The sequence below is a fragment of the Aotus nancymaae genome, unplaced genomic scaffold (genome assembly GCF_030222135.1).
Source record: "Aotus nancymaae isolate 86718 unplaced genomic scaffold, 86718_ANA_hifiasm-v0.15.2.pri h1tg000025l, whole genome shotgun sequence".
Taxonomy (NCBI): domain Eukaryota; kingdom Metazoa; phylum Chordata; class Mammalia; order Primates; family Aotidae; genus Aotus; species Aotus nancymaae.
Window position 1 is genome coordinate 17,460,423 of NW_026988438.1, and position 19,032 is coordinate 17,479,454.

Consider the following 19,032-nt stretch of genomic DNA (forward strand, 5'->3'; position numbering starts at 1 on the left):
CACACATGTATCTCTCCTGACAGCGGATATACCTAGAAATACTCTGTAAGTCCTTGGTATTAGTGTGGTTCTTCCTAGAAACTGAGACAATTTTAAGAAAAGCATTGCGACTCATTAAGAGCAAATTAATTTATATATTCTGTAATTATTTAATCAACAGAACTATATTGCTTTTCAGTGATCCTTTCATCTCTGCTCATAGAAGATATATGAAATGATTTTAGATTGTGAAGACATTTAAAATTCAGTAAGTACAGAAAACTGTATTATAAAAGAAAGGAAATTAAATGAAGGGCTAGGACACATATTACCTATTAGGCCTTTTTTAAGCAACTCTGAAATCAGATAGTAAAATCTAGGTGATTTTATCAAGTCCATACAATTGCACTCTGTTCAAACCCAAAGGATTCTTATGCCAAGTAATATGATTTTTTTTTTACATGTTGCCTAGTGACTATGTTAGAAAATATTGGGTGATAGTATTCAGATTCCCTAAACTGTGTTTTTTCCTTCTCTCCTATTTTCACAGCTCTAGTCTTCTGTGCATTTTGTTCTTTTGTAAACAAAAAGGCACCCATTTTATACTACATCTGCAAAAATGGGTGAGGGGTGAATTTGAGGAAGAGCCTGACGTGGGGAGCTGGTGAGATACTGATTTCATTTGCAGAGAGATGGAGTACAAAAGGAGAAAATTTTAGGGAGGAAGGGTGATGGTTGGTCTCCAGGGAAGGGATGTTCTAAGGGACAGCAGAAACATGCGTGTGCACACAGAGCCCGACTGCTGGATCCTGTGCAGAGCATTGTGGGTAGGCAAACCTTCCCTAATCTCCATCCAGGACCCCATCATTTGCATATCCAATGACCCTGATCTCTCAACTGACAGCCACCTTGGTGAAATCCGTTGGGGTCTCATTATCTTAGAAAAACAACTTCTTTTGTTTTTGTCAGCTTTTCTCGTAAACTGCATTACTATGGAAATGTTGACTGTTCTGGAAATACAAGCCTAATTTTTGCTGTAATTAGGCTTAAGACCAAAAGAGAAAAGACCCGAGGTCATTTAGACTCCACAGTGAGGAGAATGAACTTGAATTCAATGAGACCTGCTTCAGATTCTGGTTCTGCCATTGGTTCTTAACTTCTGTGGGTCTCAGCTTCCTTAGCTGTAAAAATAGAGTCATTGATACTCACCTCACACCATTAAACTGAAAATTATATAAGAGAACAGATGAAGTTAATTCAGCACAGTATGTTACATCTTTTGTGCTTTACAAAGGTTTCCTTTCTCTCATTCCATAGCCCCCTACTTATTTATACTCAAAATAAAAATGAAAAGTTTTGGAGAAGAGAAAACATTACAAGGTCCACAGTAATCCATTCTGATATTTAACAGTTCTTATTGTCAGAAAATACTTCCTTCTCTCTAACCCAAATTCCTAATGCTGCAATCTGAGTCCTTCTATCAGGTGTGTCCTCCTTTTCTGTTTGCAGTTTTAATCTTGCTAAATGAACAGCATGAAACACCCTAATCTTCAGAAGCATATTTTCTTTTATTTATTTTTATTTTTTTGAGATGGAGTCTGGCTCTTGTTGCCCAGGCTGGAGTAGTGCAGTGGCACAATTTCGGCTCACTGCAACCTCCACCTTCCAGGTTCAAGCGATTCTCCTGCCTCAGCCTCCCCAGTAGCTGGGATTACAGGTGCCTACCACCACGCCTGGCTAATTTTTGTATTTTTAGTAGAGACGGGGTTTTGCCATGTTGACCAGGCTGGTCTCGAACTCCTGACCACAGGTGATCCACCCACCTCGGCCTCCTGAAGTGCTGGGATTACAGGTGTGAGACACTGTGCCCAGCCAGAAGCATATTTTCTTTATGTCTTTCCTTTAATAGCTTAAAGCACAAAATATAGTGGGACCACCCCCCTCCCCACCCCAGTCCTCTGTGCACTTTAAATCATTTCTGATTGCCTGGATTACTGGGACATGTTGTGACTGGTTTTATTTTCCTGCACACATCTTGATGACCCATTTTAGGTAAAGGTGTTTGGGGAGGAGAGCGTACTGCAGAATGAGCTGTATGAGCTATACCTTCATGACTACTGCCAGCTGACAATCTGCAGATCCTCCCCATTTAAGGAAGGCAGTGCCCATAGAATTTTTTAATGTTCAAGAATGTTTGTGCCTGAACTTGGATTTTAAAACTATGCTTCCATTTCCCTCGTCACTTGCATTAACCATATAACCTGCTAGTACTCATTTAGTAGGTTTGCTTTCAGCCTGTGTCAAAAGGAACATAGTAACCAATGAGAAAGAAGGCATAGACTTAGAGGCATTTGACTGTTTCCATAGTAAGGGGAAAAAAAATTTTTTTAATTCTCTTACAAATCTGAGTAATTATGTGGCCTCTCAAAGCAAATAGACTTCCTTAAGAGTTAAAACAACTTTTAAGAGGAAACAATGAGCCCTGCAGCCTGCCATATCCTGTGTTCAGAATACTTTTCATTTCTACTTATCTGTGAAGGTTGAAGGAATGTCTACAAATATTTGCTTGGTTTCTATGGTGAAGGCAGAGAGAGATCAAATGTGTGATTGTTTAGTGTCAAAATCAAAACTACCACTATACTGTACTTCTACAAAGGGAATGAGTTTGTTACTTGAAACATAATAGACATTTAGCAAGTGGTAACTATTTTAAGTTTCACGAGTTCAGGAGGAAATTTAAACAGTGAAGCCTAAAGGAAAACATGGGCCCTTTAGGCATTTTAAAACTTCATTTTACAAAAATAAAATGGTCCTTGCACTTTATTAAAAAGTCATCTGTTGACTAAGGATCATGTTGGTGGACTCTTAGAATGCCTGGTGTGGACATGGAGACACAACTATGGCCTGTAAAATTTATACTATAATAGAAACACTCTGTCCTGCCCTGTGTTAGCCCTCCTCACCCTGTAACTCTCTCCATTCTGCTGTCTTCTGGCCACCCATACATTTGTTGGAACATATGTTCATTTTATGCTTGCTTTATACAGTACTCTGCAAGGGACTGGAATTAAAAGTCCACTCAGAAATACTCTCTACGCTTATAGGGCTGGCTTTGGGTCTAGTAGACTGTAAGGATACAATGATTGTGATGCAGTGTGATAAGTGCTGCAGTTATTTATGCTTGGGGAGGACTAGGCAGAGCAAGCTTCACAGGAATTGAGAATGGAGTTGTGAAGAGGGCATTCCAAAGAAGGGCCTATGGGAAGACCACATGAGGCATGACATAGCACATGTGTTCAAAGAACCTCAAGGTCTCTGACAAGTTAAGGAAAGCTTTCATCTGAAAGGGGAGCAGACAGTGAAGCCAGAGAATGGGTAGGAACCAGATTATGAGAGCATTGGAGGTAAACTAGAGCTGAGCTTGACCCTGAAATCTCTGAAGAATAGATCAAGGATTTTAAGCAGGAGAGTGGTGAGCTCAGCTTCAGATGCAGTAGAGAAGACAGAGTGTCAGGGAGCATATTGGCAGGAAAAGACCCCAGAGGAAGCTGTTTGCACCATGCAGGAGAGGACAGGTTCTCGATGGAATTGTCAGGATCCACTGGTGGCTTCACTGAAAGTCAAGATGAGTAGGGAAGCTGGGTAGGTGGTGATTTTGCTTGCAGAGAGAGGAAATATAGGAAAAGCAAGTTCCAGAGGAAAGACAATGCATGCATTTTGAATTTGAGGTACTGGTAGCAGTACTAAGTGGTGATGTCCAGGAGACAGTTGGATTTGTGGGTTAGAGACTTTGCCGGGTTGAGTACAGCATGCATTGGGGGTGGGGGGACAGGCACATGGAATGCTCCCCAAGGATTGTGCTTCATATAAGAAAAGTGACTGCCTGAGGATGTTCCCTTAGATAAAGCAAAATTTAAAAGAGACAAAGGCAGGAGGAACACTAGGACAGGACCATAGCATTCTGCACTTACATTGCTACACAGACACCACTCTTCCCCCCAACCCAGTTGTCCTTCAGCCAACTCATTTGACTCATTGCTTTCCTAATTTGTGACCACACTGTCCAGGACTAACATGGTATCTCATAGAGAAGACATTCACATGAATTGAATGGAAGCTTACTTTGACTTAAAGGCTTGTTTTCTGGGCCTTTTTTATGTTGATCTGCTTAGACATAGATAAAATGGGGGAGAGGTATACGACTCAGTAAGAGATAGTAAGTGCCACTGCTATCACAAAAGGTCAGAAGCCTGGATCCCTGAATTCCACCTTTGCTGGTCATTCAGTGAGTCATTATCATCCCTCCCCTGACACAAGTACACAGCCCTGCTGTCTACTGAATGACTCTCTTCCCCCAAGATGCCTTTCGTCTCTATTTGGAGGGAACACCCATTCAGCTCTTTTTCCCTGTGCCTTTCATCGCCCTGTGAGTCTTCTTACGCATTCTCCAAATCTAATCAGGTTCAGCTCCTCCCTCCACAGGATCATTTCCTTTGTTAAAGATACATGATTACTCAAAGATATTAAGTGATTATTGGACAGTATTGTCCTCATATTCTCCAGTCTAGGGCATTGCCTCTATCCATCTTCAGCACCGCCACTGGGGGTTTCCTGTGGTTCATTCATGTATCCAGCTATCAGGTAATTACTGAGCACCTTCCATGCATGATACTATAAGTGCATTGTGGCCAACAAATTGAAAAACTATAATGCAAGATAGAAAGGGTCAAGTACTATAGAAATGCAGTGGAAGCTCAGAGGAGAGCCATTACTTTCAGCTGGGAAATCAGGAAAGCCTTTGTGGAGGAGGCAATATGTGAGTCAGGCTTAAAAGATGGGTAGGATTTGGACCTGCAGAGACTCAAAGAAAGAGAATCCCACAGAGAGAATCAGAGAACCACACCAGCAATGGCAGGTGATAGGAAATCCACGCATCTGCAGGGAGCCAGTGGCCCCACGTGAGCCAAGGCAGCTCTAGGTCTGAGGAAATACAGCGCTCCTGCTGGTAATGGATGCATCACAGCACTGAGGACAAAGTTATTGGCACAGTGCTCCATGCTCTGAGACTCTCATCTTTGTATTGACCTCAGACATTTTTTTGTCATATGTCAAAACATCTCCTTCTAGCCCTTAAATTACAAATGGGTGAATTTGAGATGATTCCATTATTATATTGGTATTTAATTCTTAATAGTTTCCATAACCAGTTAAGGTGTTATAATGAGAAGACTGTGCTTGGCAGAATTAAAATTCCGATTAATTATCATATTCTTAATTTAAATATATAATTTTAAAGAACTAACTTTTGGCCGGGCGCAATGGCTCACACCTGTAATCCCAGCACTTTAGGAGGCTGAGGTGGGTGGATCACTTGTGGTCAGGCGTTTGAGACCAGCCTAGGCAACATGGTGAAACTCCGTCTCTACTAAAAATACAAAAAATTAGTTGGGCATGTAATCCCACCTTCTGGGGATGCTGAGGCAGGAGAATCACTTGAACCAGGAGATGGAGTTTGAAGTGAGCCAAGATCGCACCACTGTACTCCAGCCTGGGCCACAGAGCAAGGCTCAGTCTCCCCTCCCCAAAAGAAGTAAATTTTGTAACTCTGTGAAAAGTCAGTAAAATTATCACTAATTTTGATTTTCACTTCCTAAAACCATATCATACTAGTTTTCTATAGGGAGAAAAACATGTATTTGAGAGTTTTCTATTGCTCTGATGCAAATAAACATTCTAGATGCAAATTCTGATGCAAATAAACATTCTGATGCAAATAAAATTCTGATGCAAATAAACATTCATTAGAGCACTGTTTAGAAAACCTTCACTTTGACAAAATAAAGATACCATAGGTATCAGGGATTACATTTATATTCCTTATAAACCATTATCTATGTTTGCATTTGACACATGCTGTTGAAGTGGGCCCAATAAAGAGAATATCACTATATTGGAACACTTCGTAAGTAATTACTAAATAAAAAGACAGCAAGGATATTTAAAGATAACTTTCTTGGGTCTGTAAAGTATATGTTTTTTAAACCTTCATTGCCGTTCCCATATCATTTAGGGACTCCGAAAATGTTAACAGAGGACACCTTACAGCTTACCCAGTCCAAACATCTTCTTTAACAGATGGGAAAACTGAGGCTTGGAGAAGTTGCCACCCACGCTAGTTTCTCCATCTGTAAACTGGATGTATTAGCTGGGGTCCCAAGAGGAAATAGGTGGCATACTCTCAGGCCTGAGAAGAAGAGAGCGAGCAGTTACTGGAATCCAGGGGGAGGAAATCAAGTAGAGTAGACTGCTTGAGATGGACATTGACTTTGTGATGGCAACTCAGTCAGCTCTAGACAGCTTTGCTGGGAGGAAAATCAAGGAGTTAAGGATCCTGACCTCACGTTTCTCCTTTTCTCTGAACTCCTGCCGAGGCTTCCCATCGGCCGAGGCTTCCCATTGGCCAAAGCCAATAAGAAACTGGAGGCATGTGGCAGATATACTTCTGCTTCCGGAGCAACAAAAAGAATACATGCAGCACAATGTTCATACCGTGCTTTTCTGCCATTGTGGCCATATAATGAGGATGAATAAGATAACATCTAGTTTTTTTAAGACCTTGGTGAAAGGGTACATGATAAAAGATTGTTAAATATAATATCGAGTGAGAGCAGTTTACTCTGAAATGTATTTTAAGTCAGAGTTGGCCTTGGCTGTACTTTATCTTATACTATTATTGAACTGGTTCAAAAAAATATGAATAGAGATCAAAGCAGTTTAAACAGATACATCCACTTGTGTAAATATCCTTGAACTCCCCCTGCTTTCCGCTCCCCCTCCAAATCCATTCCGCATGTTGCCAAATCCATTCCGCACCTCTAGAGGCTGTTGATACGTGTAATGATTGTAATTAAACATCGTATTTGCTTTGGTTCCAGCTGGCTCCGATCACCAAACTCTGTCTGTAATTCCTATTGTCTTTGCTTACTAGACAACTGCATTGTTACCATTAGTAGCTACTTTTGTTATGGATTTCTAAATGTTGATCTTTATATGTTGCACTCATTGTTTTCCTCAACATATCTTAAAATTTAAATTTAGCATTATGTTTTGTTTTTAAGGACAGAGTTATTAAACATAGAGAACTTTTGGTAGAATGGATTATATTGTTGAGAACTTTCATGCACTAAAACCTTGAAACAATTTTATTGATATTATTCATTCTTTATAAAGCTTTCAAATAAAAATAAATTTCTGCTCATGCACGACTTAAACTGATTTTAAGTTAGGCAGTCTTCCATCAGAAGTTTTTAGAGGCACAGAAATATAATAATTTCTAAGCAAAGGGAATTTACATTTTACTGTCAGAAAAATTTGTTACAATTGGTTCTCAAAAATTTGGATCCAGATTTAGTTGCAGTAGATATTTTAAATCCTACAAAATTACAAAAGTTGTCATAATTTTAGATAATTAAAATTACAGTGACTTAATGTAGGGATTAAAAGACTCTGGTTCAGAGATTATAGAACAGCTAAGTAAATTAACAAATTAAAACTGGGGATGCTGTCTTGATATATAGAATAATATTACATAAATAAGGAAACAACTATTAGAAAATGGTATTCTTTTATATCTGTTCCAAAATATAGTAGTTTGTTTTTCGTTTTTGTGAGATGTAGTTTCACTTGTCGCCCAGACTAGAGTGGAGTGGCATGATCTCAGCTCCTGCAACCTCCACCTCCCGTGTTCAAGCAAGTTTCCTGCTTCAGCCTCCCTAGCAGCTGGAATCACAGGCATGCATCACCACCCTCAGCTAATTTTTTGTACTTTTAGTAGAGATGGGGTTTCACCATGTTGCCCAAGCTGGTCTCAAACTCCTAACCTCAAATGATCTGCCCACCTCAGCCTCCCAAAGTGCTGGGTTTACAAGCATGAGCCACCACGCCCGGCCCAGTAGTTTGTTATTTTTAAATGTAGGCCCAGGTCATTGTTGGGTTATTTTATTAGAGAATTAACTGGAAATGTAAGTCTTGCACAATTCATACTTTCTTTAGAAATTGAATTCCTCAAAGATGGAACCAAAAATGATGTCTCTTTATACAAAATGTCGATAGTTCAAAATAGAGGATAATTAGTCTAATTTCTCTCTCACTTGTTTACAATGATTTACACGGAGACTAACGCAAAATATTACAGATAAAAACAAGATATTTAAATTTTAGCTTTCATTGAAGTTATTAAATGTGAAGTGATGAGTAGATGTTATATAGAGCACTGGAAAGTAATAGAAACCTTTTTCTTAAACAGTTTTTTGGGAAATCACTTAACCCTAAAGGACAGCTGAACTTTTGAGATTTGTAAGCTATTATAAATTTTTACATTAAGATATTTCAAAGTAAATTTAAAATTGTTTCCTGTTGGTTTTTTACTTACAACCTGTATCTTTGCCCCTTATTTTGTGAATGTTGGAGGGGCTGAGTTGAAGGTGCTATGTTGCAAATTGAAGAAGGGACACAGGGTTGAAATCAGACAGTCCTGGTAAGAATCCCAGCTCTTCCAAATCTCAGCTAATGAACGCTGGCTGGTTACTCAGCCTCTCTGACATTCAGTTGTCTCAGATGTAACATGTGCTTACTGACAGCAGCTGACTAACTCGGTGCCCCTGAAATAACCACCCAGCATCTCTTTTCCTTTCCACTTTCCACCCTCCACCCTCCTTGTTTTGTGGCAATTGTCCATTTAAAGTTTGATGTCTTTGTGTCCTTACAGACATTTTTCTATGCATCTATGATTATTATAATTATACCCAGACATAATCTTTTAACATAAACTGAAATGTATTTTACACAGTTCCAAAACTTATTTATTAACTTAGTTACTGTATCATGGATGTCTTTTCTGTGTGAACAGGAATAAGCAAGATGGGAACTATCTTATTCTTTTTGATGACTGAATGATATTCCCCTTTTGGTAATTATTGTGGAGTAAATATCCTTGTGAATATCTGTTTGTATATTAGTATGAATATTTCTATAAGATAAATTTCCATAAGTGGAACTCTGGGTTGGGAACGTGTGCGCTATTAATTTTATAGATATTGTCATTTTGTCTTCTAAAAAGTTTGTGCCAATTTGCAGGAGTTTGGGGTTTGTTTGTGTTTGTGTTTTTATTTCTTGTTTGTTTGTTTACTTACTTGAAACAAGAGTCTTACTCTGTTGCCCTGACTGGAGTACAGTGGCATGATCATGGCTCACTGCAGTCTTGACCTCTCGGGCTCAAGCGAACCTCCCATGTCAACCTATTGAGTTGCTGAGACTTCAGGCATGTACCACCACACTTGGCTAATGTTTTAATTTTTTTGTAGAGGCGAGGTTTTACTATGTTGCCCAGGCTGGTCCCCAACCCCTCAACTCAAGCAATTTTCCTGCCTTGGCCTCCCAAGATGCTGGGATTACAGGCATGGGCCACCAAGAGGAGCCCAAATTGCAATTTAAAAGACTTTTTCAATATGATGGTCAACCCTGAACAGTGTCATTGTGTTCATTCCTGCAAATCATGCACAAAATGAGTTTCTGTTACTTTCCTTCCTTTTCTTTCCTCTTTTCTTTAATGAGATTATCTCTGATGGTTTTTTCTTTGTGACTTTCCTTTTTATATCTTTCATCTGTTTTTCTGTTGTATGGTTTTATTTCTTACAGATTTATGCAAGTGCTTTATGAAATATGGATGTTATATTCTTTTGACTTTATGTGTGTTTTCTCCCAGGCTTTATTTCTAGTGTTTTTTGCTGAGGAGGATTTCAATTTTAAATAGCTGGTATCTGTGACTCTTCATCTAAGGTTTCTAGATTTCCATCATGCTGAAAAAGTCCTTCACATCCCAAGGTCCTCTGCTGTTTTCCTATAGTACCTTTTTCTAGTTCTGCTCCATACATTTAGATGTTCCATGAAATTTTTAAAAATTTTATCCATAGGAAATTTTTAAAGAAATTTTTTCTACATAAAGCAGAAATCAAACATACTGTCTTCCAAATTAATGGCCACTTGTCTTACTTTCAATTAAAACAATTTTTTTTTAGAGACAGGGTCTCCCTATGTTGCCCAAGTTGAACTCAGACTCCTGGGCTCACGTGATATCGTAGCCTCCTGAGTAGATGGGTCTAAAGGCACTGGCCACCCCACCTGGCTTTCTTTCAGTTATTGAAGTACCTTTTTTTTTGTACTAAGCTGAAATTTGACCACCTATAAGAATGTTAAGCCGCATAAATATATCAGTCTGTTTCTGGACATTATTTTGTTTTCTTGATCTGTTAGCACCTACTATTTTATTTACTACTTAACATGCCTTAGAGTATGTTTTGGTATTAAGAGAAAATGCTCCTTATTCCTGTTTCTCAAACTATTTATGGCTCTTCTTAAGCATTATTCCAACAAAGCCTCTTTATTGTCAAAGTTAAGTTTCTCCCCAAAATCATGGGACTGTCCTGAATTTTTATGTTAATACAGGATGACTGTTACCGTTATAACATGGCCTTTTCCCATCTTAGCCATGTCTGTATCACCATTTATTTATTTTATTTTATGTTCTTCAACAGTAGTATATCATTTTCCTAATAGGGATTTTGTAAATTTCTTTTAATTCCTCAATGTTTTACATTTTTTTGTTACCAGTATGAATGGGCTTCTTTTTCCATTTTATTTTGTGACTGAATTACTATGAATTGTGTATTTATTTTATGTCATGTGTCTACCATCATCTAAATTTTTATGATTTTAATAATATTTTTGTTACTATAAATTTTATTTGCCAAAAACATAAGGCCAATGAGCACAAGGTAGAAACTCTTAGAAGGACAGACAGATACTGGGAGAAGGAAAACAGAAACTCAGTTCTCTTTTAGAGTTTGACAAAGTATAGACAAACGTAAGTAAAGATTTATATAAGACAAACTCTTATCAGTAAAGAACTTTAAAGAGAGTACTTCCATTACACTCTCAGAACAAAAACCAAGTATATACATTATTGTAAAGAAAACAACAATAAATCCTACCAAGTAGAAATTGTACAGATTACAGTCTCTGGTTGTAATTCATAGAAGTAGAAATTCAACCGTTAAAACACAGCCATAAATAACCTATATGGACATTTTAAAACACTTTTCTAAACAATTTATTCCTCACAGTGATGTACTCTTGGATTAAAGAGAAAATTAAAGAAAAATTACATAGTATTTAAAGATGAGCAAAAATGAGAAAAGTTCATCTACAAATATGTAGTTAGCATTTTATCATTAATTAAAATTGTAATGAGCTAAATTTTAACTTAAAAATACAAAGAAAAACAGAAATTAGGAGAAAATTTAAAAACATAAAAATAGAAATCAACAATTCATACAATAAAATAAAACAAGAATCCTCCCAAAATGGAAATAAAATTATGTCCATTTTTTTAAATAAATAATATGGCTAAACTTCTGACAAACCTGACAGATATAAAAAGAAAACAAAAATTTGCAACATTAAGGAAAAGAAAGTAAGTATAACCAAGAAAACAGATGAAATTAAAATTATTATAAGAAATACTATGTTCAAGTTTAAGTCTTTGCATGTTTAAATCTAGATTAAGGATGTTCATAGGAACCTTTAAAATTACCAAAATTTGCTCAAAAAGAGTTTGAAAGCTGAGCAGACTAATTACCAAGAAGAAATTCAAAAGACTGTTAAGACACACTGCTAACAAAGATCCAGACAGTTCTATGAGCAAGATTGTTTAACCCTCAAGGAACTGATTATTATTCTGTTATTTGTACTATTCCAGAATATAGTAAATATTGGAAGCTTGAATATCTCTGATATCAAAACATGAAAAATTAACACAAAAAAGAAAGCTGGGCCAGACGCAGTGGCTCACGCCTGTAATCCCAGCACTTCGGGAGGCCGAGGCGGGTGGATCACAAGGTCAAGAGATCGAGACCATCCTGGTCAACATGGTGAAACCCCGTCTCTAAATACAAAAGATAGCTGGGCATGGTGGCGCACGCCTGTAGTCCCAGCTACTCAGGAGGCTGAGGCAGGAGAATTGCCTGAACCCAGGAGGCAGAGGTTGCGGTGAGCCGAGATCGCGCCATTGCACTCAGCCTGGGTAACAAGAGCGAAACTCCGTCTCAAAAAAAAGAAAACTACAGATCAGTCTCATTTATAAATATGTTAATATCCTAAATAGATATTAGCAAATAGAATTTCAGAGTGTCTTAAAAGAATGATGCACAACAATCAAATTATTTATTCCAAGAAAGCAAGTTTACAATATTGGGATGCTACAATATTGGGAAATCTGTTAATATAATTAATATATCATTAATAAAAGGTGAATGATCTTATGGTCATTATTAATAGACATTTTAGAAAGCATTTGATGAAAATTCATTCTACATTTTGAGTGGTAACTAAATTTTAAAAGGAGTAGAAGGGAATTTCCCTAATATATCAATATTGTTATTATTTTGACTGTCTAAACATTTATTTGATGATCATAATAGGTATAGCTGACTAAAGTATTGAAAATGAAGACAGTCAGCCCTACTAAAGTTTTTTTAGGATGGATAATCAATCAGAAACCACAGTTTCTTGCTGGGCACAGTGGCTCACACGTGTAATCCCAGCATTTGGAGAGGCCGAGGTGGGCGGATCACTTGAGGTCAGGAGTTCCTGACCAGCCTGGCCAACATGGTGAAACCCTGTCTCTACAAAAAATACAAAAATATTAGCCGAGTGTGGTGGCATGTGCCTGTAGTCTCAGCTACCTGGGAGGCTGAGACATGAGAATTGCTTAAGCCCAGGAGTCAGAGGTTGCAGTGAGCCAAATCGCACCATTGCACTGCAGTCTGGGCAACAAAGCAAGATCCAATCTCAAAAGAAAAAATAAATAAATCACAGTTTCCTTAGAACAGCTTAAAATAAGCCTGTATTCAGATTAAACTTTTCTTCTTATGATGCTAGACTTTATTTTGAATTGTTTGAATTGAGTTGGAAAGATAAGTGTGTGCCCTCATGATATCTGTGTATTTCTGTGAACCACTCAAGTGGAACCTTATGAACAGTTTGCACCTGCAGTTTTGTTTACAGTATGTCAGGAAAGCAAAGAAGTATTTTTCCAGCTAGAAATATTAATAAAGCAGAAACAAGTCATGTAACTGAAAACTAGAGCCCAGTATTGGACACTTTCTTAGCAAAAACAGTACCTTCTCTTTTGGGAATGACTGATCATTTAATTTTGCCCAATTATCTTTCTAGGAATGATTGCCTTAAAAGAATTAGATAGGTGTTAAACCCTTATTGTTGTATTTACAGTACTGTGATAGGCATTTACAGATATAAACATAGATTAAGGCAGGGCCATGTCCTCAGGAACAAACCATATTATGAGCTATGTTACAAGGTATGATTTTCAGATAGCAGCAAGTTCAGGGTGGTGCTGGCATCTAGGCTAGACCTTGTAGGATAGGTGAAATTTACACATGTGGAGAGGAGACAGAAGAGTTTCCCAGGCTAGGAAAATGATATAAACAAAAGCATGGAGATAAGAGCAATAGGATATGTTTGCATAATCTAGTGATATTCAAACCTAGCCAAGGGTGAGTGTTACTTGAAGAACTTTAAAAAAGAAGAAGAAGAAGAATAAAGGGCTGGGTGCAGTGGCTCATGCCTGTAATCCTAACACTTTGGGAAGCCAAGGTATGAGGATTGCCTGAGCTCAGAAGTTTGAGACCAGCCTGGAAAACACGGTGAAACCTCATCTCTACTAAAATACAAAAGAAATTAGCTGGGTGTGGTGGTGTGCACCTGTAGTCCCAGCTACTCAGGAGGCTGAGGCAAGAGAATTGCTTGAACCCAGGAGGCAGAGGTTGCAGTGAGCCAAGATCACGCCACTGCAGCCCACCCTGGGCGACAGAGGGAGACTCCATCTCTTAAAAAAAAAAAAAAAAGAAGAAGAAGAAAGATGGAAGAAACAAAAGAGGAAAACTCCAACCCAAAAAGCTCAATCCACAGAGAATCTAATTCAGTGGCACAAGGTAAGACCTATACACCTAAGCTTTCTAAAAGCCCCGCGAGGATTCTGATAAACAGGCAGACTTAAGAACCAGTGGTACAGTATAGATGTGACTAGTAATAAAGGCTATGGAAGTTCTATGGGAGGTGATACATTAATGAAAAGTACTGTGGGAGGTGATGCATTGATAGAAAGATATGTTGGGGGCAAATGATAAGTAACATTGTTTTGGTATTATCAGTTTTGTGTTTTGTTTTTTATTTCTGTGTTTTGTTTTTTATTTACTTAAACAAAACTTGACCCATGTATGAATTTAAAGCAAAATAAGTTAGATGAGATAAAAAGGGCAAACCTATCAAGAATCTTGTTTTAATTTGATGTTGCAATATAATCGCCTCAAAACTTCAAACAGTTATTTTATTATCACTCATAATATTGTCAGCTGACCGGACTCAGTTGGCAGTTCTGCTCTGTGTGACATTGGCTGGGACTGCAGTTATTTGGGAGATCAGTTGGCTTGAATGTCCAGGATGGCTCATTTGCAGGCTTTCAGCTGAGAGCTCAACTAGGGCTGTCAACCAGGGCGTCGTCTTCATGGGCTTCTCACAGCATGACAGCTGGGTTCCAAGAGTTAGCATCTCAAGAGAAAAGCCCTAGGCTCAGGCTTCTTATGACCTAACACTGGTAGTCTCAGACATTACTTCTACTGTATTCTGTAGGTCAAGCAAGTCACTAAGGCCAGCTCAGATTCAATGGGAGGTGAATAAACTCCATCCCTTGATACAAGGAACAGGGTATGCAAATAAGGAGAGAAGGAAATTGATGGCAGCTGCCATTTTTGGAGACTTGCTACTGTAATCTTAGCATACCAAGTAATATAGCATCAAATATATATATAGCAGAATTTCAGAAAATTTAGATAGATGTCCATAATAATACAACTAGGTGAAACAATACGGATAAAAGGGATCTGAATATTATAAAATTGTGATATAATAGATTTATATTCTGAATTCCTTATCTAACAATAAAGAATACACATTTCAGGTATCCACAGACTATCTGCCCCTTCCCCTACAAAAGGAATCACCTGAACCCTCACTATGTACTCAAATCTACAGCCTTAACGTGGTATGCTTTCTTCAGCCCTCAACCTGGCAGAAAAAATTACAGTTGTGTTTGTTTCATCTATTACTATACACTGCTCTGTATTAAATGAGGTTCTTCTTGTCTTTTTGGAATCCCTTCCTCTGGCTGGCTTTTTCACACATGATATGAACAATTGGGTTACACATTCTCAAGTTCTTCCCCATTTTTTAGTTGTTTTCTGAAAAGAGCAGCATGGAGAGGGGTTTTACTTTGCTTCCCCAAGCTGTCATGGTAAGAGCAGTTTTGACTTGTCCTGGGTGTTCTGTAGACTTCAGGGTCACCATCCAGCAGCCCTGGCACCATCTTCATATATATATATATATATATGTGCGTATGTATATATATAGCTTTTGGGGTACAAGTGGTTTTGGGTTACATGGATGAATTGTATAGTGATGAAGTCTGAGATTTTAGTGCTCTTGTCACCCAAGTAGTGTACATTTTACCCAAGATATCGTTTTTTCTTTTTCACCCCTTTCTCTAACCACCCCCTTTCTGAGTCTCCAAAATCCAGAGTCTATTATACCGCTCTGTATGGCATCATCTTCTAATTTGCCAATAATGCTGACCTGGGGATTGAGTTGTAATTGTTGCCTTCACCTGTTTTCCGTGTATTATTTTTTAAAGGGCCTTAAGGGGTTAAAAAAAAAAAAAAAAGTTTCTGAGTTTAAAAAAAATGTTTTTGAGGCTTTGCTTTCTGAAACTCTTGTTATTATGCCTTCCTAGTTAGACATAGAGTCGGAGGTGGGAACCCAGTTTGTGGGGATGATGTAATTTCCTGGCCTCTCAGTGATGAGTCCTATTTACTTATTGCTTCTATTGCAGTGTCCTTGTATGATTTATAGGAGTTCTTTCCGAACTAGATCTTGTCATTAAACCAGGTTTTGTGAGGAGTCTAAGCCAACAGCCGTCTTCGTCAGTAACACTCAGATCCGCTTGCCGTTGCAGGTCGTCACGCTGTGGTACAGAGCGCCCGAAGTCTTGCTCCAGTCCAGCTACGCCACCCCCGTGGATCTCTGGAGTGTTGGCTGCATATTTGCAGAAATGTTTCGTAGAAAGTAAGAAATACGTTTTGTTCACTCTGCTTTCCTTGAAAAGAGACTGTGGATCTTTGTGAGTTTAAATGGCAGCATGGCATTTCTGTCATTAGGGGTCATGATGGCCAGATCCATCTGCCCCAGGCTGACGCTTACAAGCCTGTCTTGAAACTGCCTTCTCAGTGCTTACAGTGTTGCTTTATATGACTGTAGCTTGCAGCTTTTGGAAACTCTGCCTGGGAAGCAACACCTCACTGTTCTTATAATTTACATTGTTTTATTGGTGATGATAGGACATGGTGAACATAATACATATTTTGACATTTTTTTAGTGAAGAAATATTCTCAAAGTGGACTTTATTCATAGGAGGAGAACCAAGACTGTTAATTATATGAAAATTTTTAATGGAATTTTGATGGTGAGAATAGTTGAAAAGAAACAATATTTAGGCTGAAAAAGTATAGGCAAGGGGGATGTCAGTGCCACTTCAGAGCACTTAAAATGCTGCCATGTACAGGAGAGATTAGACATATTCAGGAACTATAGAGGACAGAAACAGGACCAAGGATACAGAAATCACAAAAAGAAAGATTTTTGTTAAAAGGGGTAGAAATCTAATGATTAGACAGTTATCTGAAAAGTAGATTGTGAAAATATTGGGTTCTCATTGTGTGTCTAAGAAGAGACTGGACCTCCACACGTTGGAGATGTTTCAGTAGCATTTATAGGGTTGGTGGGTAGGCTAGACGCCCTCCAACTTCCCTCTGAGAGAGCATGTGATTCATTTGTTTGATTTTCAGGTCACAAGAAATTGCCAAATAACATAATAAAGATTTGCCAGGAAAATAATCCATACCTGGGTACTAAGTTCAGCCTAATCAAAATTAAACCTAATTATAATCTAATCTCCTTTTCTTTTCTATTTTTACTTCGGTGGGAAAATGTGAGTTAGATAAGTTAAGAAACAATATATTCCCATTGGACATATTATGTTTAAAATGTAGCTCCATGGTAGCTCACAAGGAAAAGAAGTGGTCAGCCATTGTTTGCTTGTTGTTTGGTTGGTGTCAGCCAAAGTTTTGTGCATGTAATAAATTTTTGGAACTATTGCTAGTACTCAGCAAATTAATCTGTGGCTCATAGGATGCAAGAGCATGGCAAGGAGATCAGAGTACACAGATGTTTAATGCAGCCCTACCGTATGCCAAGTATAGTGTCAAGCCTCTTCCTTTATACTGCCTTTCTTAGTCCTACCAATAAGAGGAAACTGAGATGAAGTGGTACATTTATTTGTCTAACATTAGACAGCTGAGAAGTAGTGGGGGTATGAGTCCAAAGGAAGTCTTGCAAGTTCTAATCCAGCATTGGTTTTTTTCCCAAGGAGGGGAGGGAAAAAGTAATCTTGAATTTAGCTGCAGTGTTTGCCAAACAGCTAAATTAGTGATTTTGAAAGTTTGCTCCCTGGACCAGGAACCTCAGCATCACCAGGCACCTTGTTGGAAATGCAAATTCTCAGGCCCCTCCCCAAACCTATCAGCTCAGAAGTCTTGGGCTGGGATCCAGCAACCTGTGTTTTAACACGTCTTCCGATCCTAATACAGCTTCCAGGATAAGAACCCCTGGGTTGAATGACAGTCACCAGGGATGGGCAGTCTTTAAAAGTGCAGCTCCCAGGCCTCTCCCTTGAGATTCTGATTCATTACTGGGCTGGGGCCAGGAATTCTTGTTTTTAAAAGTACCTTCAGCAATTCTTTTTATCCAACAAGTGTGGAAGACATGGGTTAAAGGCTTATAGTTAGAACTGAGAATAATTTACTGTCAATAGAGCAGAGTAGGAGTTTGGACAGTCACTCTACTTCATCCCGGGAATAACTCTGCACAGCCAAGAGTTGATTAGAGAAATGCTTATTGGAATTATATTTATGTGTCTAGAATAGTCCCAACTGTAAAGACAGAGTCCTTCAACAGTTACAGACTTGGATACTAGTCATGATTGATGATGAAAGTCCCTTTTTTTAAGATGTTAAAAGAAAGATAAAATTTGAGATTTATTGAATTAAGTATTCACGATTAAGAAATTTGCTGTATGTTTAAATATAGGCAATCTCCACTCGTGGAATGATTTTATTTTAAAGCGTTAAAAGCATTTTCCCCTGAAGTGATAAGTGGTCATTGGATTCCAAGCCTAGCTTGCAGAATCCTCTATGACCTGGAGCATATATAAAACACCCATTGTGCTAATTCATCAAAACGTTTTTTTCTGTGGGAAAATTCATTCTATGTTCCAATCCAAGACTAGAGGAATAGTCCTCTCTCCATCTCAGCATTGGGACTGAGAAGTGGGACTCAAATATTGGACATACATCCCTCCTAGGGTGGGTACCCTGTCTCCTTGGTATTTCCTGTGATACTGCCAGATATCTGAATGTGGCATGCTTCTTACTTATGCCAGAGGAGTTCTGGGTCCCTCCCCATCTTGACCTGGTTCTGACTTAAGTACACCTGATTCAGTATTGACCCTGTTGAGACTTCACAAGCCGTAGATTCTTAAAGCAGACTCATTCATTGCTTTAGGCTAATCCTAAATCAGGGAATCCTGGCATGTGACCACTCTGGTTACCCACTTGATGCTAAGGCAGTAGTTACAAATGTTGTCATTTCTTTATCACCTGTGTTGTTTTTGCCATATTCTTATGACATTGGTACTATTATTTACTCAGGGTTTTTCTACTACTCTTTATCAGTTTACTTTTTCATTTAGCCTCATCCTAAACAAAAGTACAGTCATTTGTTGCTTAACAATGGGATTACATTCTGGG

General features: G+C 38.4%; 1 protein-coding gene across 5 annotated transcripts in view; it reads left to right on the forward strand.

Moving 5' to 3' along the window:
- Positions 1–19,032, forward strand: part of CDK6 (cyclin dependent kinase 6) — a 239,880-nt gene that overhangs the window by 148,286 nt on the left and 72,562 nt on the right. For all 5 annotated transcript variants that reach the window (XR_010344042.1, XR_010344043.1, XM_012450814.2 and 2 more), the window contains one exon: positions 16,124–16,233. Coding sequence is in view for 3 of the 5 variants with exons in the window: in XM_012450814.2 (XP_012306237.1) it covers positions 16,124–16,233 (110 nt within the window). In the remaining 2 variants the exon portion in view is untranslated. The remainder of the gene's footprint in view (positions 1–16,123; positions 16,234–19,032) is intronic.